The 22146-nt window shown below is 69.1% G+C and overlaps 1 protein-coding gene across 1 annotated transcript; it reads left to right on the top strand.

Moving 5' to 3' along the window:
* Positions 1-2828: 2828 nt before the first annotated feature.
* Positions 2829-20640, top strand: FASN (fatty acid synthase). Its single transcript, XM_080825473.1, has 42 exons — positions 2829-2909; positions 4547-4680; positions 5325-5477; positions 6618-6791; positions 6910-7110; positions 7221-7343; positions 7433-7548; positions 7630-7764; positions 8283-8754; positions 8830-9017; positions 9121-9310; positions 9931-10025; positions 10223-10357; positions 10441-10644; positions 10802-10917; positions 11229-11404; positions 11504-11695; positions 11778-11858; positions 11971-12159; positions 12358-12537; positions 12625-12828; positions 13396-13700; positions 13952-14344; positions 14428-14592; positions 14675-14793; positions 15028-15182; positions 15316-15519; positions 15685-15835; positions 15922-16100; positions 16195-16314; positions 16438-16560; positions 16671-16894; positions 16982-17183; positions 17278-17429; positions 17543-17634; positions 17905-18056; positions 18157-18402; positions 18603-18791; positions 19007-19237; positions 19338-19561; positions 19650-19748; positions 19872-20640. Exons 2-42 carry the CDS (start codon positions 4554-4556, stop codon positions 20259-20261), a joined length of 7566 nt encoding a protein of 2521 aa, XP_080681599.1. The 5' UTR covers positions 2829-2909; positions 4547-4553; the 3' UTR covers positions 20262-20640.
* Positions 20641-22146: the final 1506 nt, after the last annotated feature.

Below are 22146 nucleotides of genomic sequence, written 5' to 3'. Positions count from 1 at the left end.
GGTGGCACTTCCAGACCTCTTTGGCCCCGTGAGGCCAACCCAGCAGGTCAGTCTGGAGCCTTCTACGTCCGCCCCCCACGTAGGACAGAAGTGAGGCATTCCCAACAGCCTGATGCCCAGGGCTGGGCACTGAACCCCTTGCTCCAAGTACCACAAAACCACACCCACACTTCCCCCCTGAGAAATGTCTCACACACCCTAACCACAGATGCTTGACACTTGCGGACTTGCTCTGCAGGGAACGATCACAATTTCCTGCTGTGCTCCCCGGAGCCCTCAGCCACTGGCTCCTCTTGTGTCCACACCGGGTTGGCAGAGCCGGGCCGCTCTGTGCCGGCAGCAGCGCTCAGCAACGGAGACAGTCTGTCCCCACCCGAGGCAGAGGGCAGTTATGCCCTCAAGCAGCCTGAGCTCTCTGCACGGAGGCTTTCCCTTTCTGGGCAGCCGGCTCCCACGGAACCGGGCAGACGGCTTCTCTGGGAGGATGGGAGAGGGCCAGGGGAAGGCTGACCGGCACACATCGTGCCACCTTTGTGGCTTCCGTCGACCTCATGTAGAATGTGCACGACGTTCTCTCCCCGCCTGACTCCCAGGTGCAGGGGCGCGCGTGTAGGCACGTCACAGGGAGAGACCACGAGGTCCACGAGGTCCACGCTGGGCCCTTCCCGCCGTGCCAGGAAGCAGCAACCTGGAGGAAGATTTGCTGAGGGGGGGGTGGTGCCAGGGCTCTGCCGTTTCTGGTATGTCCTTAGAAGTGAGGCATGGCTGTGTGACTTCCTTAAGCTGAAAACCTGAGCGGAGATGCATTGAGACTTTCCAAAGAGGAACCTAAGAGCCCATGAGAGGGGCGCCTGGGTGGCTCAGTGGGTTAAGCCTCTGCCTTCGGCTCAGGTCATGGTACCAGAGTCCTGGGCTCGAGCCCCGCATCGGGCTCTCTGTTCAGCAGGGACCCTGCTTCCTCCTGTCTGCTTCTCTGCCTGCTTGTGATCTCTGTCTGTCAAGTAAATAAATAAAATCTTTAAAAAAAAAAAAAAAAAAGAGCCCATGAGCGAGCCTCCGAGTCCTCCCTCCCTCGAAGCTGCCAACCCAGGCCTCCATCTCAGGTTGGCCCAGCCTGGGGTGGGCCCCCATCATCTGACCCCTTGCAGGCTGCAGTGAGCAGAGCCCCACTGACTAGCAAGAAATGAGCCTGGGATCCTTCAAGTCACCCAAGGTTGGGAGTGTGATGCGCCATGGTCCAGTGGCTCCTGGCCCGGGGTACAAGATAGCTGAAAAATTTTTCATTTGGAAGAGAAAGAAAAACCCATGGGAAGGTTGTTCAGGACATTAATTTGGCTGTTGGACCTCAGGGCACTCTCCCATCTCTTCCTGGCCTGCGCTTCCTTCCACTGTCAGGAGTTAGAAGCCCCCCAGTGACAAGACGCCAAGGGACGATGGAAGTATCAGGGCGTGGAGGGACCATGAGGACCTCATGGGTCTGGTGAGCACCATGGGGCCAAGTGAGGCTGCGGCCACTGGCGTCACCCCGCCAGTCCCGTTCTGTGCTGTCCCTGAGCGTCCCTGGCCAGTGTCCTGCTGCACGGTGCCTGCGCTCCCGGAAGCAAAGCGGGAGGGCCGCGGAGGAGCGCAGCACTGATTTCAAGACAATGAGGCGGTGGAGAGGAAGCAGGGCACTGGCCGTCCTGGGGCCCGACGCGAACTGCATAGCCTCACAAAGGACCTGCTGGGGGGCCCATACGGCGCCTGGGTCCTGCAGGGCATGGCCACTAGGGAGGGAGGCGGCCCTCCTGGGGTGTCAGCTGACCCCTAGACAGGCGGTGGGTCTCCCTTTGGTCTGGAAGCCTAGGTCTTTCTGTAAGTTGGATAAGCGCGTGAGCTGGGGAGTGCGCGGAGACGCAGGGCCGGAGCCTCCAGCCGCCGCGTGCGCGCCCGTGGGTGGCAGCGGCCACGTGCGCGCGCGAGCGCCTCTGCCCAGGGGGGCGTCTTTGTTCGAACCGCGCCGAGCGGTGTCCGTGCCACGCCCCACCCGCGGGCGCCGGGAGCCGTGGGGCGCCGGGCCGCGGGACTGGGGAGGCCCGCCGCGCCGCGCTGCGGTGACCGGCAGTGACCCCGCCCGGGGCGCCCTCGGCAGGGGTCAACGACCGCCGCGCCGCCCGGCCCATCACCCTATCGCCTAGCAACGCCCACTCGCGCGCCGCCATTGGGCCGGTGCGCACGCCCCCGGCCCCCGATTGGTCGCGGCGGCGGAGCGAGCCCCGCCCCCGCCCCCCCACGCCGGCCCCGTTCCGCGCGGCGGGAGCGCGGGCCGGTCCGTCGGTGTTCTCGGGGGTCCGGCCGGCCCCCCTGCGTGCCCCCAGCGTGGTCCCCGAGTGGCGCCCAAGCACATCCCCGTCCAGCTCCCCCCCCCGCGCGGCGCGCACACGTGGCCCCGTGGCCCGAGGGGGCGGGGGGCGGCCCCGGGAGGGGGCGGGGGGCGGCCGCGGGGCTCGGGCCCCGGCGCGTGCGCGTGCGCCTCCGGCAGTTCCGCGCGGGGGCCGGCGGGGCGGGGCTCGGAAGCCGGGGGGCGGGGGGGGGTGCGGCGGGGGCCGAGGCGCCCCTCCCGGCGCCCCCCGAGCGCCCGGCTCCCCGCGGCTGCGCGCCCCCGCGCGGGGTCCGGGCGGCTCGGCGGCGCGCGGCATCACCCCATCGGCGGCGGCGCGCCGGGTCCCGGGGCGCAGCCCCGACGCTCATTGGCCTGGGCGGCGCAGCCAAGCTGTCAGCCCATGTGGCGTGTCCGCGCGGGGACGGCCGCGGTTAAATAGAGTCGCGCCGGCCTAGAGGGAGCCAGAGAGACGGCAGCGGCCCGGCCTCCCTCCGCTGCCCGCTCCATCCTCGCTCCGCCGCCCGCTCCGCCGCCCGCGCCAGACCAGGTACGAGCGGCCCGGCGGGGCCCGGGGGCCGGGGCGGCGGCGGCGGGGCCGGGGGGCCGGGGGCCGGGCGGCGGCCCGCACGCCGCGGTCTCGGGGCGCTCCCGCGGGGAGGGGTCGGGCCGTCGGGCCGCGGGCTCCGAGGCGCCCGCTGTGGGGGCGCGGGGCGCCGGGCGCCGGCGGGGCGGGTGGGCGAGGGCGAGGGCGAGGGCGGACGCCGGGCGCGCCGCGAACAGCCATTTTGGTCGCGGGCTGGGCCACGCGGCCCGCGGCGCCCGGCCGCATCCCCTAGCCCCGGTGCCGAGGGCCGCGGCCGGGCTGCTGGGCCGCGGGGTGGGGGGTGGGGGCCCGGCTCGCGTCACGTGGGCGCCGCGCGGAGCCCCGAGCGCCGGAGGGCGGGCGGGCGGGCGGCGAGGCGAGGCGGCGCCGCGGGGTCTCCAGCCCCTGCCCGGGCCGCGCCGCGCTCGGTGAATAGCAAGTAGGGGGACCGCGGGCGCTCTCTGGAGGCAGCGGCCGCCCCCGAGCCGGGCCGCCCGGGCCGCCAAAGGGCTCTTTATTCGGCGCTGGGGGTGGGGGCTCCCTCCGGGCCGGGACTCGGGCACGCGGGGCCACGCGGGGCCACGCGACGAGGACGCTGCTCTCCGCTCGCGCGCCCTTGCTCGGAGAGGCCCGGGGACCCGGGGCGGCCGGAGGCTGGCGTGTCCGCCGGTCCTTAGCGCCACGAGGCCCTGGGGCCTTGGCGGAAGTGGCCGGACCAAGCATGGTTTTGCCCCCTCCTCCAGGGGCCGCCCAGGAGCGCCTGTGCTCAGGGGGGTGGGGGCTTTCCGTGCGGGGGGCCTCGGGGGACCTGAGTCTCGGTGGTCGGCCAGGCTGTGCAGAGGTCGGCTGGGGTGTCCCGAGGCCTCCCCTGCACAGGTGTGCGGAGCGTGAACAGCACTTGCCTGGCCCCTAACCGAGGCCGGGTCTCCCAGGTTGGACCCTGCTTGGGTGGTCAGACCAGCTGGGTGGGTCCACCTGCAGGGGCTCGGCACTTGGGACCCCCGTGTCCCTCCCAAGCCCTGGCAGTCTATGGCTGCTCCCAGTGGAGAACAAGCTGGCACGTGGGGTGCAGGGCCCAGCGGTCAGTGTGGGCCAGCTCTCCCCCCAACTCTCAGACTTTGGCATCCTCTTTTGCTTGCTTGATTCCCTGGGTCGGCTCCTAACAGACAGAGGGCCGAGTGGCCCTGTCCTGGGAAGAGTTTGGCCCTTCCGGGATGGCCGTGTCCCAGGAGCACCCCAGCAGCAGGGTGCGGAGCCCACCTACCCACAGAGTACAGGGCAGCAGGGCCACGGTGTAGTCACCCAGGCCAGGGCCCCACATGGGACAGGTCAGTGCCGAAGGCTAGAGGGCCCGATCCTCCCAATGACGAGTGAGGGCTGGCTGGACCGCCACGGACCCCCACCGCATGCACCCGGGGCTTCTGTCCCGGCCAGTGCAGGGCGCAGGAGCGGGCCACCTGGATCGTGGTCTCCGTGCTTTCAGACCCATAGGTGGTGCTGTGGGGTCGGGAAGCCAGGGGAGAGGGCGTGAGGCTGCATCCTGGTGGTGTGGCCGCCGCAGCTGACCAGCACCAGGCCCCCACACTGCCCTCCCTGTACAGAACAGTCATGGAGGAGGTGGTGATCGCTGGTATGTCCGGGAAGCTGCCCGAGTCGGACAACATGCAGGAGTTCTGGACCAATCTCATCGGCGGCATAGACATGGTGACAGACGACGACAGGAGGTGGAAGGCTGGTGAGTGGGTGGCCCCTGCACTCCCCTCCCACACAGGGCAGACCGGCTCCAGCCTGAGCCCCCGTCCAGCGGCAGAGCCACTGGACACCAAGGCAAGGCTGGGGACTGAGAGCCAAGCCTGGGCATGGCCGGGCTAGGTGACCCACTGCGGGGGGCAGATCCAGGGTGAGGCCAGGTGGGGCAGGCACCCCTGGTCCCACCGCCCACCACCCTGTCCCTCAGAGCCCAGCCAGCCACTGCCAGATAAGATGCCAGGCTCTCTCGGGAAGCTGGTTTGACTCCCTCCCGCCCAGGAGGTTCTTCCGCAGAGCCGTTGTACCTGATCTGCGGGGTGTGAGTCAGCTGGCGGAGTTGGGTTGGCCGCTGCCGCCAGGCAGCATTAGGGCAGGCAGGGGTCTCCGGCTGGAGCAGTGGTGAGCAGGAGGAGGCCCCGTCCCCACTGTGCTCTGCTCTGAGGCCACCTCCCACGTGGCTACTCAGTGGGGCCCCTGCTCAGAAGCAGGGCTGGTGTCGCCCACAGGGCCCCCAAGACCCAGCGGCACTGGCCCCTGCCCAGTCTTGAGGAGCTCATGGCTCCCCGTCACGGCAGGGACCTTGCCGTTGGTCCCTCGGGTCCCACAGCCCTCCATCGTCTGTGTGCGCAGGGCTCTACGGCCTGCCCAGGCGGTCTGGGAAGCTGAAGGACCTGTCCAGGTTCGACGCCTCCTTCTTCGGGGTCCACCCAAAGCAGGCTCACACGATGGACCCCCAGCTGCGCTTGCTGCTGGAGGTCGCCTACGAGGCCATCTTGGACGGAGGTGGGTCCCCATGAGGCTGCGGGTCAGCTGTGGCCTCCTTGGGGCTGGGGGCCCGTCCCTGAGGTCCCCACCTCTTCAGAAATCGTGACAACACCGTCTCTTCCTGCTTCTAAAAGCAGGAGTCCGGAGACACAGAAATACCAAGGAGGCAGCCCACGGCGCTGCGGCTCTCCGGGGCTGGGGCTCAGGGCCCGCGGGCTCAGGGCGGTGCGGGAGGCGTGGGCCCGGGAGCAGGCTGAGGTTTCACAACAGCGCACGCAGGTGTCCCTGGCATGCCCTGACGCCCCAGTTCCCTCCCTCCCCAGAGGACAGCTGCTCTTGGGGTGAGGGTGGAGTGCCAGGCAGACCGGGAGACGGGGACCGGCCCCCAGGACCCGTGCCCTCCACTCTCCCCTTCTCTGTGTCTGGCCTTGTACAAGTGCCTTGAGATAGCTGTTCCTTGTCACGGGGCACAGACCTGTCTCTACCACCCCCGGGGCCTCGGAGTCCTGCCTGGTGGGGAGAGGAGGCTGGCCTCGTGGGCGTAGCACCCCAGCAGGTGGATGGCAGGAGCCCGGCCCTGAGGCGGAACCGGGGGCCGACCCGTCGCACTGCAGGCGGGCAGTCCTGGGCTTCCCGCTCGCTTGCCCCACGGCCGGCCGGCCCCCGGGCCCTGAACTCAACCATGTCGCCGGCACAGAGCTCCCTGGAGTGAAGGGCAAGCGGAGACCTTGGGTGCCGCTCCCCGGGGGCTGGCCGGGGTCCCTCCCTCCTTTCCTAGCCTGGACACTCAGCCTTTGTCTCCCTCTGTTTCCTTATCTGAGCCTGTCCTAGGGCAGGCTGCCCTTGGTGCTCGGGTGCTCATTGGTCACTGGGGCTTGCCAGACCCTACTGGTGACACCAGGGGCCAGGGGAGTGTCCTGCAGACAATGCTGCCTTCTATCCTCACCTCCGGCTTTCTCTGGCCTCTGCCTGACCCAGAGCCTGGAGCGCCACCTGTCTCCTGGGCCCCGAGTTCCCTGTGACCCAGTTATCTGTCTTCCACCCTACCTGGGCTGGCTGCTCTGCTTAGGCCCCTCCAGAGTCGGGCCGAGAGGGGAGGACTTACCCCAGAGCTGGGCAACAGGCCCAGCCGCCAGGTCTCACCGTTGCTTCCTGCAGGCATCAACCCAGCTTCACTCCGAGGGACACACACTGGTGTCTGGGTGGGCGTGAGCGGCTCGGAGGCCTCGGAGGCCCTTAGCCGAGACCCTGAGACTCTCGTGGGCTACAGCATGGTGGGCTGCCAGCGTGCTATGATGGCCAACCGTCTCTCCTTCTTCTTTGATTTTAAAGGTGGGTACCCACGCAGCCCCTCTGGGCCCCTGGTTCCCCCAGGACGGCTGGCTGGGGCTCCTAGGGGAGGCCACGCTGCTCGAGCTGCTAGGCCCCCACACTGTGCTGTTGCTCCCAGGGCCCAGCATTGCTCTGGACACAGCGTGCTCGTCCAGCCTAATGGCTTTGCAGAACGCGTACCAGGCCATCCGCAGCGGGCAGTGCCCCAGTGCCATCGTGGGTGGCATCAACATCCTGCTCAAGCCCAACACCTCCGTGCAGTTCATGAAGCTGGGCATGCTGAGCCCCGAGGGCGTCTGCAGGTCCTTCGATGAGGCTGGTGAGCGGGAGGCGGGTGGCGGGGGAGGGGACGGGCTGCAGCCCCAGAGCACCTGGCCTGGGGACTGGGGGTCTGCAGCGCCCCGGGCCTCAGTGACGTTCTGCACACAGGGAACGGCTATTGCCGCTCGGAGGCCGTGGTGGTCATGCTGCTGACCAAGAAGTCCCTGGCCCGGCGCGTGTACGCCACCATCCTGAACGCCGGCACCAACACCGACGGCTGCAAGGAGCAAGGTGGGTGCCAGCTGGGGGCTGGAGGGGCCCCGGGCCGGGCTACCGCGAGGGGTCATCGGCTGGGGGCTGAGGCCTGGCTCATCCTGTAGGTGTGACCTTCCCCTCCGGGGAGGTACAGGAGCAGCTCATCCGCTCCCTGTACGAGCCGGTCGGGCTGGCCCCAGAGTCCCTGGAGTACATCGAAGCCCACGGTACAGGCACCAAGGTGAGCGCCCCGCCAGCGCCCCACACCGCACGCCCGAGAGGCACCCGGCTGGGGTCCTGACCCTCCTCCTGTCCTCCACAGGTGGGTGACCCCCAGGAGCTGAACAGCATTGACCGAGCCCTTTGCACCACCCGCCGGGAGCCACTGCTGATCGGGTCCACGAAGTCGAACATGGGGCACCCAGAGCCCGCCTCAGGGCTCGCGGCACTGGCCAAGGTGGGTGGGCGAGTCCAGAGCCGTCCTGCCTGCCAGGCCGGGGTGAGGGGGTCCCACGGGCTGTGCTTGAGGGGGCGTGAGCCACGGAGGCCCGGACAGCAGGGGCCAGGCCTATGACCGGTCTCTCCCCTTGCTCTCTGTGGGTCAGACACTCGGCCGGAACAGGGGGCAGTGGGGACCGAGTGGCCTGTGGGGAGACCACGCCCTGTAGCTGCCAGTGCTCTAGGTTCCTTCAGGCTGACGTAGTCTCCTGTTTGTGGTTCCCGCAAGAACTGGGACCTGAGGGAGCCCTGGCGGGGATGGGGACGGTGCCTCTGTGTCTAGGCCCACGGCCCACCCATCCGGGGGCCACCATGGGGCCCCGGGTGAAGGCAGGAGGCCCAGAGAGGGGAAGGGACTTGAGGTCAGATCGTTGGGTCCCTGCACCGTGGCAGGCTGAGGCTGGGGACAGTCAGGCCTCCGGCAACAGTGCTGAGTGTCCGGGGCCGGCTGCCCCACTGACTGTGAGCCTCCTGCAGGTGCTGCTGTCCCTGGAACACGGGCTCTGGGCCCCCAACCTCCACTTCTGCAACCCGAACCCTGAGATCCCCGCCCTCCAGGAAGGGCGGCTGCAGGTGGTGGACCGGCCCCTGCCTGTCCGCGGAGGCCTCGTGGCCATCAACTCCTTCGGCTTCGGCGGCTCCAACGTGCACGTCGTCCTCAGACCCGACTCACGGCCGCCCTCACCGGCCACCCCGCACATCACCCTGCCCCGTCTGCTGCGGGCCAGCGGGCGCACCGCGGAGGCCGTGCGCTGCCTGCTGGAACAGGGCCACCAGCACCACCGGGACCTGGCCTTCGTGAGCATGCTCAACGACATCGCGGCCAGCTCCCCCACCGCCATGCCCTTCCGGGGCTTCACGATGCTGGGGGTGCAGGACGGCGGCCTGGAGGTGCGGGAGGTGCCGCAGCTGCCCCCTGGCCCACGTCCGGTCTGGTTCATCTGCTCCGGTGAGAGCCCGGGCCTGCCCTGGGGGAGAGTGGGTGCCGGGCGGCTGGCAGCCCTGACCCGTCTCCTTGGGACAGGGATGGGCGCACAGTGGCACGGGATGGGGTCGAGCCTCATGCGCCTGCACGGCTTCCGGGAGTCCATCCTGCGTTCCGACGAGGTCGTGAAGCCCCTGGGTCTGCAGGTGTCCGAGCTGCTCCTGAGCAAGGACGAGGCCACCTTTGACGACCTCGTCCACGCCTTCATCAGCCTCACCGCTATCCAGGTGCGCCCTGGGGCCCCAACGGCCTGTGGGCAGGAGGGGGCTGCTGGGACGGTGCTGGTGGCCCGACTGGTGTGACATGTCACGTCCCCTCCCCCCGCCCCAGATCGCTCTCATAGACCTGCTGACCTCAATGGGCGTGCGGCCGGACGGCATCATCGGGCACTCCCTGGGGGAGGTGGCCTGCGGCTACGCTGACGGCTGCCTCACCCGGGAGGAGACCATCCTCACCGCCTACTGGCGGGGCCAGTGCATCAAGGAGGCCAGCATTCCTCCGGGAGCCATGGCAGCCGTGGGTGGGTATCCCCGAGGTCCCCCATCCTGCTCCCCCCGCCAACCTGGGGTTCCGGGGTGGGGGTGTCGTCCCTGGTGTTCTTATGTTCCCACGGGGCAGAGGCGGCCACCCACCCCAGCACCCTGTTGGGTGCAGCATGGCGGCCGACTGTCAACACCGGTGCAGTGGCCACAGGGAGGGCTGAAGCCACGTGGGGTTGAGAACCAGCCCCCACCTGTAGGCAAGCAGCCCGAGGGCTTTGGGGAAAGTCTGTGTCAGGGTGGCTCGCTGTGGCTCCCTTCCATTGGCACCTGCTCGTGCTTCGGGCGGGCTGGGCTAGAGACAGGAGGGTTACCTCCAAGAGCCACCACCCTGAGAGGCTGACGGGAGAGGCCAAGGCCCTTGGTGGCCTCAAGTGTCTGGGACCCAGCTGCCCGCCCGTGGGACAACAGAGAGAACACCTTCCCTTGAGATCAAACGCGGCAGGAGCGAAAGTGCCCCGTAAAGGGCCGGCTCCGCGGCTGTCATTACCACGCCCGTCATTAGGGCCCGCCTGGGGCAGCACCGTCCTCGCGGGGAAGGGGGCGGTGGTGTGCTCCTGGCTCTCCACAGCCCGCCCCCTGAGGCCACCCCTGCCCACAGGCCTGTCCTGGGAGGAGTGTAAGCAGCGCTGCCCCCCCGGCATCGTGCCCGCCTGCCACAACTCTGAAGACACGGTGACCATCTCAGGACCACAGGTGGGCCCGCGAGGCCAGGCGCGTCCCTGGGTCCCTCCCCGTCCCTCAGAGGCAGCTCTTTGTGGGGGGCCAACAGGTGGGCCCATGAGGCCAGGCGTGTCCCCGGGTCCCTTCCTCGTCCCTTGGGGGCAGCTCCGCGAGGGGGGCAGGCGGTCGGCGTGGTTCCGCCGTGCGGCTCCAGCTATCTCTGTCCTCAGGCCGAGATGGCCGCCTTCTTGGAGCAGCTGAAGAAGGAGGGCGTGTTTGCCAAGGAGGTGCGGACGGGCGGCATGGCCTTCCACTCCTACTTCATGGAGGCCATCGCCCCCACGCTGCTGCAGGCGCTCAAGAAGGTGGGCCGGCTGCCCTCGGGGGGGCTGCGCGGAGGCCGGGCGGCGGCGGCCGAGGCCTCGCGCTGACCGGGTCGTGTGCACAGGTGATCCGGGAGCCCAGGCCCCGCTCGGCACGCTGGCTCAGCACCTCCATCCCCGAGGCCCAGTGGCAGGGCAGCCTGGCCCGCACGTCCTCGGCGGAGTACAGCGTCAACAACCTCGTGAGCCCGGTGCTGTTCCAGGAGGCGCTCTACCACGTGCCCGAGCACGCCGTGGTGCTGGAGATCGCCCCCCACTCGCTGCTGCAGGTGCGCGCCCCGCCCCGGGGGACGGGGGCGGGGGGGGGGGGCCGGCCAGTCCCGGGAGGGAGCCTGGTCTCGGGGCATCGGCCAAGAGCAGCCGAGGGTCTGGGCCTGGGGGCGGGTGGGAGCCGGTGAGGAAGGTCGAGCCCGTCTGCCCCGCCAGGCCGTCCTGAAGAGAGGCCTCAAGTCCAGCTGCGCCATCGTCCCCTTGATGAAGAAGGACCAGACGGACAACCTGGAGTTCTTCCTCAGGAGCGTGGGCAGGCTGCACCTGCTGGGGTGGGTCGGCTGCCCCTGCCGGGCCGCTGGGGAGGGGGCCAGGCTCCGGGGCAGGGTGGGGCGGGCCGCGCGGAGCTCCTCCCCGACAGGAAAGCGTTATTATGGGGCCGCTCGATGGCCTTGAGGTCGTCCCCAGCAACTGGGAGGTGGGTGCCGGGCCACCCCAAGCTCCCTTGCTGCGGCCCCCACTGCACCCCGTCCGGGTGGCCTCCAGGGCCTCGTGGGAGACGGCTGGCTGCGGGTACGACGGGGCAGTCCCGGGCCAGGCCGCCCGCCCAGGCGTGCACCTCACACCGTGCCTTCCCCCCCAGCGTCGATGCCAACCCCAACGGCCTGTATCCACCCATGGAGGTCCCGGTGCCCCGGGGGACCCCTCTCATCTCCCCCCACATCAAGTGGGACCACAGTCAGACCTGGGATGTGCCTGCGGCCGGGGACTTCCCCAACGGCTCCAGCGGCTCCACCGCGGCCACCGTCTACAACATCGGTGAGGAGGGGCTGAGGGGAGCCAAGGGCCGGGCCTCGGGTGCTGGCAGGGCTCGCCTTCTCCCGCCCAGGCGCTGGCACTAAGGTTCAGCCCACACAGACACCAGTCCTGAGTCCCCCGACCACTACCTGGTGGACCACTGCATCGACGGCCGCGTGCTCTTCCCTGCCACCGGCTACCTGTGCCTGGTCTGGAGGACGTTGGCGCGGGCCTTGAACCAAAACATGGACGACGTGCCTGTGGTGTTTGAGGGGGTGACGCTGCACCAGGCCACCATCCTGCCCAAGACCGGTGAGGTGGGGCGGCCGCTGGGTGAGGGCCGGAGAGCCGACGGCCGGCCCCTGCGGCTCAGTGCCAGCCCTGTTGTCCGCAGGGACCGTGGCTCTGGAAGTGCGGCTGCTGGAGGCTTCCCGCACCTTCGAGGTGTCTGAGAGCGGCAACCTGATCGTGAGCGGTGAGCAGCAGGCGTCCGGCCGGGCCCCAGGCTCTCTGCGGGGCTTGGCCTCTGGGGGGGCCCTCGGCCAGTTCCGTGGGACGCGCCTCAGGCTGTTCTGCCCTCACCCCAGGGAAGGTGTACCAGTGGGAGGACCCCGACCCCAGGCTCTTCGACAGCCAAGACGGCCCGGACCCCACGGACCCCACGGACCCCGTGGCTGCGTTCTGCCTGTCCCAGGGGGAGGTGTATAAGGAGCTGCGGCTGCGTGGCTACGACTACGGCCCCCACTTCCAGGGCGTCCTGGAGGCCAACCTTGAAAGTAGGGCGCCCCATCCTTGTGGGATGGGCAGGGAACGAGCCTTGGGGTCACCTCCCTTCAGGCCACACAGCATCCGGGAGCCGTCGTGGGGGCGGCGGGCGGGGGAGGCTGTACAGGGTGTGAGGGGGCACGTGGAGGGGAGGGTGCCGTGAGCGCGAGAGGCCCGGCCCGGCCCCGCTGACGGCCCCTCGGCCACAGGCAACGCAGGCCGGCTGCTGTGGAAAGACGACTGGGTGACCTTCCTGGACGCCGCGCTGCAGCTCTCCATCCTGGGGACGGCCCAGCGCGGCCTGCGCCTGCCCACCCGCATCACCTCCCTGCACATCGACCCCGCCACGCACCGGCAGAAGGTGTACTCGCTCAAGGGCCAGGCCCGAGGTAGCCCTGCGTCCCGGCCCCCACCCCACCGCGCCCCGGCCCCCGCGGCCCGCGTGCCCCCAGCTCGCCCCTGCCTTTCCCCCGCAGTGGCCGACGTGGTGGTGAGCGACTGCCTGAACAGCACGGTGGCCGGGGGTGCCCTCATCTCGGGCCTGCATGCCTCCGTGGCCCCGCGGCGGCAGCAGGAGCAGCTGGCCCCCATCCTGGAGAAGTTCTGCTTCACCCCCCACGTGGAGGGGGGGCTCTTGGCCGGAGACACGACCCTGCAGGAGGAGCTGCAGCTGTGCCGGGGTGAGTCCCGATCCCTGCGTCTGTGCCCCGCCCTTCACTGCTGCCTCTGGCGAGAGGGAGTCTCACCTGCCCACGCAGCCCCTCGCCGGACCCGTTCCAGCTCGACAACCTCCTGCTTCACAAGGAGCGGAAACCCGCCTCCTCGAGAGGCCCCGGGCATTCGGGGTCTGCCCGGGGCATGAGGACAGATTCGTCCTTCAGGCCTCTGTTTCCAGGCAGCCATCGCAGGGGGTAGGGGGGCCCGGGGGGCCCGGGGGGCCCGGCCCGGCAGACTGCACCCCGCCCTCGCCCCAGCGCCGATGGGTGGGGGATACCTGGTGGGGCACTGAGCCTGTGCTCTGTAGGGAGCCTGCCCTTTGCGGAGCTCATGCCTCAATGATACCCAGGGGCCTGGCTCCCGGTCCTAGAGCACGGGGCTGCCCACTCTGTCCCTCCCATCTGTTCGCTTCTTCAGGGGCAGGGCCAGGCAGCGGGCCCTGGTTAGCGATGGAGCCTGCTCCGAGGGGGGCTCAGGGAACGCTGGTGTAGGTGGGACCCTTCCCTAGTGGCCGTCTCTCGCCTCTGCAGGGCTGGCACAGGCCCTGCAGACCAAGGTGGCCCAGCAGGGGCTGAAGATGGTGGTGCCCGGGCTGGACGGGGCCCAGGTCCCCCGGGAGCCCCCGCAGCAGGGCCTGCCGCAGCTGCTGGCCGCCGCCTGTCAGCTCCAGCTCAACGGGAGTCTGCAGATGGAGCTGACCCAGCTCCTGGCCCAGCAGAGGCCCCTGCTGCACAACGACCCGCTGCTCTGCGGCCTGCTCGATGCCCCGGCACTCAAGGCCTGCGTGGACACCTCCCTGGAGAACCTGACCAGCCCCCGCATGCGCATCATCGAGGTGGGTGTGTGGGGCCAGATCCAAGCGGGCTCAGACGTCAGCAGTGCCAGGGCCCCATCGGAGGCTGTGCCGAGGCTGCCCTCGTGTCCTTGACCCTTCTGCCCTGCTCGAAGGTGGGCTGGGGGGAGGACATGAGCTGGCGGTCTCTGTAGCAGGGTGGGCGGGTGGGCCTTCCTGACAGACGTCCGCCAGCTCGGACCAGGGTGTCTGCCTGGTGGGCCGCTGGGCCAGGACGCTCTCCCCGCCTGCAGGTGCTGGCTGGCGACGGCTGCCTCTACTCCCGCATCCCACCACTGCTCAGCACCCAGCCCATGCTCCAGCTGGACTACACGGCCACGGACCGCCACCCGCAGGCCCTGGAGGCCGCCCAGGCCAAGCTGCAGGAGTACAACCTGACCCAGGGGCAGTGGGACCCCGCGGGCCCCGTCCCCAGCAGCCTGGGCCCGGCTGACCTGCTGGTGTGCAACTGCGCTGTGGCCACCCTCTGTGACCCAGCCACGGCCCTCAGCAACATGGCGGCCGCTCTCAAGGAGGGCGGCTTTCTGCTGCTGCATGCCCTGCTCAGGGGACACCCCCTGGGAGAGACAGTCGCCTTCCTCACCTGCCCGGAGCCCCAGCGAGGCGAGCAGAGCCTTCTGAGCCAGGTGCAGAGGCGGGCTGGGGCGGGGGTGGGGGGCCCGGGAGACCCGCCCAGCTCTGACCCCAGCACTGACCCCGCCCCCCCCAGGATGAGTGGGAGGGGCTGTTTGCCCAGGCGTCCCTGCGTCTGGTGGCCCTGAAGAGGTCCTTCTACGGCTCCGCGCTCTTCCTGTGCCGCCGGCCGGCCCCGCAGGGCAGCCCCATCCTCCTGCCCGTGGAGGACACCAGCTTCCGCTGGGTGGACTCCCTGAAGGTCAGTGTCTGCCGGGCCGCCCAGCACCACGGCCGCGGGCCTGGGGACCCACTCCGACGCCAACCCTTCCCTCGTCCTGCAGAACATCCTGGCAGACAACTCCTCCCGACCCGTGTGGCTGACGGCCGTCAGCTGCCCCACCTCGGGCGTCGTGGGCATGGTGAACTGTCTCCGCCGGGAGCCCGGCGGGCAGCGGGTTCGGTGAGGGACAGCCCCGGGGCTGCAGGCCCCCACCCCTCCCCCTGCCCTGCCCTCCCCCCTTCCTCTCTCCCTTTCCTGGTCTCTCTCTCTCCTGCCCCCCCTTTCTACTGCTCCCTCCCTCCCCCCCGGGCTCTCTCCTTTGCCCGCTCTGCCCCCCTCCCTCCTCTGCCCTCTCTCCCCCCCTACCCCCTCTTCCCCTTCTCCAGCCTCCCTCACCTGTTTGGCTGCCCCCAGATGCATCCTGGTGTCCAACCTCAGCAGCACGTCCCCCACCCCCAAGATGGAGCCAGGCTCCTCGGAGCTGCAGAAGGTGTTACAGGGGGATCTCGTGATGAATGTCTACCGGGACGGGTCATGGGGGGCTTTCCGCCATTTCCCACTGGAGCACGGTGAGCGCCCCAAGATAACTCCCTGACCCCCACCAGCTCCCTGCGTTATACCTGGGTGGGCTGAGGGTGACGGGGCCTGGGGGACCCTGGCTGGAAAGGCCCTGTGGCAGCCCCACTTCCCTCCTGCCGTCAGGCCTGCCGGAGGAGCAGACCGAGCACGCCTTTGTCAACGTTCTCACCCGGGGGGACCTCTCCTCCATCCGCTGGGTCTGCTCGCCTCTGCGCCACACCCGGCCCGCTGACCCCAACGTCCACCTCTGCACCGTCAACTACGCCTCCCTCAACTTCCGAGACATCATGCTGGCCACGGGCAAGCTGTCCCCCGACTCCATCCCAGGTGTGGAGCACGTCCCCGGCCACGGCGGACGCTCCGGGCCAGGGGCTGGGAGGAGGAGGGTCCTTGACCGTGGCGTTCAAGAGCTGGAGGCTCCTGGTGCCTGAGCTCGTGCACCGCCCCCTGCCCCCGGGAGACGCGGGGCTTACCGCTGCCGTCTGCCCCCAGGGAAGTTGTCCTCCCGGGACTGTATGCTGGGCATGGAGTTCTCTGGCCGGGATGCCAGTGGCAAGCGCGTGATGGGGCTAGTGCCCGCCGAAGGCCTGGCCACCTCCATCCTGCTGTCGGAGGACTTCCTGTGGGATGTGCCGTCCAGCTGGTGAGTCGCGGGGACTCTGAGCCCGGGGCCCTGCATGGCTGAGGCCGAGCCTCAGGCCGGGCTGACCTCCCGTGCCGTGCCCGCAGGACCCTGGAGGAGGCCGCGTCCGTGCCCGTGGTGTACACCACCGCCTACTACTCGCTGATCGTGCGGGGGCGCATGCAGCGCGGGGAGACGGTGCTCATCCACTCAGGCTCGGGCGGCGTGGGCCAGGCCGCCATCGCCATCGCCCTGAGCCTGGGCTGCCGTGTCTTCACCACTGTGGGTAAGCCCGCCGGCCCTCCCGGGAGCCCGGGGCTACCCGCCCCCAGACCCCAGCCCCACAGCCTGGCTCAGTGGCACGCGCCTCGCCCTGCCAGGGTCCGCCGAGAAGCGGGCGTATCTCCAGGCCAGGTTCCCCCAGCTCAGCGAGACCAGCTTTGCCAACTCCCGGGACACGTCCTTCGAACAGCACGTGCTACGGCACACGGCCGGGAAGGGTGAGCGGCGTCCCCAGCACACCCACCCCTCGCCTCCTCCCCGGGCCCAGGTCGGGGCCAGCTCTGGCACTCCGGACCTGGGCCCTGCGGTGACGGGAGGACTTCTCTTATCTCCGCCTCCAGGCGTCGACCTGGTTCTGAACTCTCTGGCGGAGGAGAAGCTGCAGGCCAGCGTGCGCTGCCTGGCCATGCACGGCCGCTTCCTGGAGATCGGCAAATTCGACCTTTCCAACAACCACCAGCTGGGTGAGGCGGGCGGCAGGCAGGTGGGCTGTGGGAGGCCCGCACTCGGGCGCGGTCCGCAGGGGCGGCCGCGGAGGGGGTTCCGCAGGTGGTGAGCCCCCCCGCCCGTGCAGGCATGGCCGTCTTCCTGAAGAACGTGAGCTTCCACGGTATTCTGCTGGACTCGCTCATGGACGAAGTGAGCCGCGACTGGCGGGAGGTGGCGATGCTGCTGCGGGCGGGCATCCGGGACGGCGTGGTGAGGCCCCTCAAGTGCACCACGTTCCCCAAGCACCGGGTGGAGGACGCCTTCCGCTTCATGGCCCAGGGGAAGCACATCGGCAAAGTGGTCGTGCAGGTGAGCGCGGCCCCTGGGGCCCCCGGCTCTGGCCCCCCGCCCCTCCCTGCGGTCGGGGCCTGAGCCAGGCTGTTGCTTGGGCTGCAGGTGCTCAGGGAGGAGCCAGAGGCAGTGCCACAGGTGCCCAGGCCCACACTGATGACCGCAGTGTCCAAGACCTTCTGCCCAGCCCACAAGAGCTACATCATCACGGGCGGCCTGGGCGGCTTCGGCCTGGAGCTGGCCCACTGGCTTGTGCTGCGGGGCGCCCAGAGGCTCGTGCTGACCTCTCGCTCCGGGATCCGCACAGGTGAGCGGGCCTGAGGGCCGGGATGCCCACTCAGCTCTGCGCTCTTGGGTCTAGAAGCCCAGGGGGCCCGACCGCACTGCCCCGTGTCCCACAGGCTACCAGGCCAAGCAAGTCCGCGAGTGGAGACGCCAGGGCGTGCAGGTCCTGGTGTCCACCAGCAACGCCAGCTCTCTCGACGGGGCCCGGAGCCTCATCGCGGAGGCCACGCAGCTGGGGCCTGTGGGAGGCGTCTTCAACCTGGCCGTGGTGAGTGTGACTCTGAAGGGTGTCCGAGCAGGCCCCCCCAGGGAAGGCCCTCCCAGGCCATGCTCTCCAGAGCCATGAGGTCAGCACAGCAGCTAAGAGTCCCTGACTCCCAGGTCCTGAGAGACGCCGTGCTAGAGAATCAGACCCCTGAGTTCTTCCAGGACGTCAACAAGCCCAAGTACAGTGGTACCGTGAACTTGGACAGGTGAGGTGTCCGCCCCCTGCCCACCCCAGCCCTGTCCCCATCCCCCAGCCCGGCCTGGCTCTGACCTGGCACGTGCTGGGAGCAGCTGTCTCTTGCCCTACGTGCATCCCGGCACAGTTCCCACTGCCACTCGGGGACCAGGCAGCAGGCCTCTGCTGGGGCCTGAGCGGGGGGATCAGGGCTGTGGAGGTGGCTCAGCAGGCAGGGTTTCCTGGGCATGGCGGCAGGTGGGCTGGGCCAGCAAGCAGGGTGTGACTCGAGCACCCACAGGGTGACCCGGGAGGCGTGCCCCGAGCTGGACTACTTCGTGGCCTTCTCCTCCGTGAGCTGTGGGCGCGGCAACGCCGGCCAGACCAACTACGGCTTCGCCAACTCTACGATGGAGCGCGTGTGTGAGAGGCGCCGGCACGACGGGCTCCCAGGTGGGCCAGCCCGCTCCCCGCCCGGCCGCCCCCACCGCCTGCCGCAGCCCCGACGGGTGCCCCCTCTCACCCCGGCCCGCCGGCCCTGGTCCTCCCGTAGGCCTCGCCGTGCAGTGGGGCGCCATCGGTGACGTGGGCCTCATCCTGGAGGCGATGGGCTCCAACGACATGGTCGTCGGCGGGACGCTGCCTCAGCGGATGAGCTCCTGCTTGGCGGTGCTGGATCTCTTCCTGAGCCAGCCCCACGCCGTCCTGAGCAGCTTTGTGCTGGCTGAGAAGAAGGCTGCCGTCCAGGGAGACAGCAGCACGCAGCAGGACCTCATGAAGGCCGTGGCCCACATCCTGGGTGAGGGGGCCCACCGTCCCCGCTAACTGCTGTTGTCCCAGCTGGGAAGAGGCTGTGCCTTTTCACCGGGGGAGAGGCCAGGGGCCCGTGGTTGGCACAGGGCGGGGTGGGGGGAAGGGCACCGGCCGCCGGCGTGTCTGCGCTCACCCGGGGCCCCCCTCCCCCGCCTCCCAAACTGCCAACTGAGTCCCTGTCCCCAGGCATCCGAGACCTGGCCACCGTCAACCTGGACAGCACGCTGGCAGACCTGGGCCTGGACTCGCTCATGGGCGTGGAGGTGCGGCAGATGCTGGAGCGCGAGCACGACCTGCTGCTGTCCATGCGGGACATCCGGCAGCTCTCGCTCCGCAAGCTGGAGCAGCTCTCTTCAAAGGGCGGCCCGGCTAAAGGTGCGCGGCTGTGAGGACAGAGCTGCAGACGGGGGAGGGTCCCTGGGCCACCCGACCCCAGGTGCCCCTCCGTGTTGCAGGCTTGTGAGCAGCCGAAGCCAGCCCCCGGGTCAGGGCTTGCCCATCGCGCCCCTTCCCGCGAGCCCTTCGTGGGGCCTCGGGCCCCCCACCCATCTCCGGCCCTGGGCCTCCCTAGCACCCTCCCCTCCTTACAGAGCTGGTGGCCGCCGTGCCCAAGAACAGCAGCCCCGCCAGTCCGCAGGCCCAGCTGAACCTGAGCACCCTGCTGGTGAACCCGGAGGGCCCCACCTTGACGCGGCTCAACTCGGTGCAGAGCTCCGAGCGACCGTTGTTCCTGGTGCATCCCATCGAGGGCTCCATCACGGTGTTCCACAGCCTGGCCGCCAAGCTCAGCATCCCCACCTACGGCTTACAGTGTACCCGAGGTGGGACCCGTCCTGCGAGACCGTCCCCACGCCCAGTAAGGCGGGCTGGTGTGCGTGTCCCACCCCCACCGCCCGCCGCTGACCTCCTCCTTCCCCGCAGCTGCGCCCCTGGACAGCATCCAGAGTCTGGCCGCCTACTACATCGAGTGCATCCGCCAGGTGCAGCCCGAGGGGCCCTACCGCATCGCAGGCTACTCGTACGGTGCCTGCGTGGCCTTCGAGATGTGCTCGCAGCTGCAGGCGTCGCAGCCCGGCCCCGCCCCCGCGCACAATAGCCTCTTCCTGTTCGACGGCTCGCACTCCTACGTGCTGGCCTACACGCAGGTGAGGCCCTCGGGCGTCCCTGGGCTCCCCCTGCCCTGCCCGGCCCCCATCCGGCCCCCCGCTGCAGCAGCCCCTTCTCCCTCCGCAGAGCTACCGCGCCAAGATGACTCTGGGCTGCGAGGCCGAGGCCGAGGCCGAGGCGGTGTGCTTCTTCGTGCAGCAGTTCGTGGACGTGGAGCGCGACAGGGTGGGTCCGCGGGCCCGGGGCGGGAAGCGGGGCCAGGGCTGGGCTTAGGGGTGGGGGCCGGACCCCGCAGGTGGGGGCCGCGGCCGGCGCCACTCACGGCGCGTCCTGTGCCCCGGCCCGCAGGTGCTCGAGGCGCTGCTGCCCCTCCGGGGCCTGGAGGAGCGCGTGGTGGCCGCTGTGGACCTGATCACGCGCAGCCACGCGGGCCTGGACCGCCGGCAGCTGAGCTTCGCCGTGCGCTCCTTCTACCACAAGCTGCGCGCGGCCGAGCAGTACGCGCCGCGGGCCACCTACCACGGCAACGTGACGCTGCTGCGCGCCAAGACCGGCAGCCTGTATGGCGAGGGCCTGGGCGCCGACTACAACCTGTCGCAGGTGTGCGACGGCAAGGTGTCGGTGCACGTGATCGAGGGCGACCACCGCACGCTGCTGGAGGGCAGTGGCCTGGAGTCCATCCTCAGCATCATCCACAGCTCCCTGGCCGAGCCCCGCGTCAGCGTGCGGGAGGGCTAGCCACCCCCGCGCCCCGGGGGACTGGGGTCCTGCCGGTGGGACCCCGCCTGCGCCCCGGGCCGCCGCCCCCCACCGTCGTGGCCGCCGACTCGGAGACCCGTCGGGTCTGTGAAGGGTCGGCCGGCGGGCGGTGCGCCGTGTGGGGCCCGCGGGGGTCTGCCCCTCGCTTGTCCCTTCGGTTCTCCTATTTATTGCGTCGCTGGGGAGATGCCAGGGCCTCGTTCCCCCCCGGGAAGGCGAGGGGGGGCACAGGAGCCCCAGCCCTGGGGCCCCCATGATGCAGGGGCCTGTGGAAAGGAGCAGCCCAGGGCACGCGGGCACCCGGTCTGTGTTTGTCTGTATTCGTTTTTCAAGAAACATGATCCGTGTTGCTGCTTGAGTTCTGGAATTTACTGTGACTGTCCGTGTCAAGGGCCACGTCTGGACAATGTCCCGTCTTTACCCCAACCTGGTGAAAGCCCACCGGCCTCCCCACAGTTGAACCCCACCTGAGCTCTGGTCTCCGGTCACCCTTCCTTCCCTCCTCTGACAGCTGCCTTGGGGACCCGGGGTGGCGGGCTGCCCCTCTGCTCCCCGCAGCCCTCAGACACAGGGACAGGGCCTGGCTCCTGGAGGGCCAGGCGGGAGCTCTACTGGGAACACACCGCTGGTGGGACGCAGATAATCTGCCGCTGCGGACTGAAGAGAAGGGCCAGGCCGAGTGTGGGGTCCCCGGCGCTACTGCTTGTTGCCGGAATTCCTTGTTCTCAGGGAAGCCAGGGTTTCTGCTCACTTGAGGGGTCCTGCCCACATAACTGAGCGTGATCTTGACCGGGAGTCGGGGTCCTACGTGTGAATCTCGTCAGCACGCTGCCTTCCCAGCCATACCTAGGCTGCTCTTGGCAGAACTAGCCAAGCTGAACGAGAGACTGACCGTCACGCTGGGGTAGACGAAGGTGCATCCGAGGAAGTCGGGGCAGGGAGGTCCCCTGAGCATCTGAACCCTGAGAGCCAAGGGGTGAGGTAGACCCCAGTGGGTCCGTGGGGTGTGGGGAACCGTGAGTTCTGGGCCAACTGGGAATGAGCAGGGGGAGCTGGACCCTGCAGCCAGGAAGTCCAGGGTCAGGGGGATCAGGCCCGCCTCTAGGCGTCTAAAGGGATGAGTTGAAACCAGAAACAGACCAGGGGTCCTTCCGTATTCCTCAGAAAGTTCGGCGGAGAATTACCGTGAGCCACCAATTACGCTCCTAGGTATGTGCCCCAAGGAATGGCACACCAGGGCTCGCACAGACGAGTGCGTCAGTGTCCACAGCGGCACTGCTCACGACGGCCAGCAGGTGTCCACTAACGGACAGTGGGCAGATGCGGTCTGTTCCCGCCTGGAATCTCCCGCCATGGGAAGGGCTGTTCTGGCACATGGCTCTGTATGTGCCAACAAGGAACAGGTCTCAGAGCAAAAAATACGCCTGGGGGGCGCCGGGGGGCTCCGTGGGTTAGGCCTCTGCCTTCGGCTCAGGTCATGATCTCAGGGTCCTGGGATCGAGCCCCGCATCGGGCTCTCTGCTCAGCGGGGAGCCTGCTTCCGCCTCTCTCTCTCTCTCTCTCTCTGCCTGCCTCTCTGCCTACTTGTGATCTCTGTCTGTCAAGTAAATAAATAAAAAATTTTTAAAAATGCACTGAGGGTAAAAAGGGTTTCTCCAAAAGAGTCAGCTGATTGAAAGGACGTGACAACTCTTAGCCTCTATGCCCCATGACGGCTCCAAATCACAGGGTTATACATCCAAAGAGAAACCACAAATGTACAATGAAAGTTGGAGATTCTGAAAGCCCCGTCCTGAACTGGCAGGACACGGAGACAGGATGTCGGGGGTGAATCAGGTAGATGGTGTGACCGGCCCACTCACCC

This window comes from Martes martes (genome assembly GCF_963455335.1).
Source record: "Martes martes genome assembly, chromosome: 16".
Lineage (NCBI taxonomy): Eukaryota > Metazoa > Chordata > Mammalia > Carnivora > Mustelidae > Martes > Martes martes.
Note: the sequence above shows the minus strand (reverse complement) of the source record. Positions and strands in the feature narration are given on the sequence as shown.

What these genes read in the sequence shown, in the direction of transcription:
- FASN (XM_080825473.1), top strand. Translation starts at nt 4,554, where the DNA reads ATGGAGGAGGTGGTGATCGCTGGTATGTCCGGGAAGCTGCCCGAGTCG. An exon ending in TGACCATCTCAGGACCACAG is followed by an intron (nt 10,026 to 10,222) that starts GTGGGCCCGCGA and finishes CTCTGTCCTCAG; the next exon opens with GCCGAGATGGCCGCCTTCTT. An exon ending in CGGCTTACAGTGTACCCGAG is followed by an intron (nt 19,238 to 19,337) that starts GTGGGACCCGTC and finishes CCTTCCCCGCAG; the next exon opens with CTGCGCCCCTGGACAGCATC.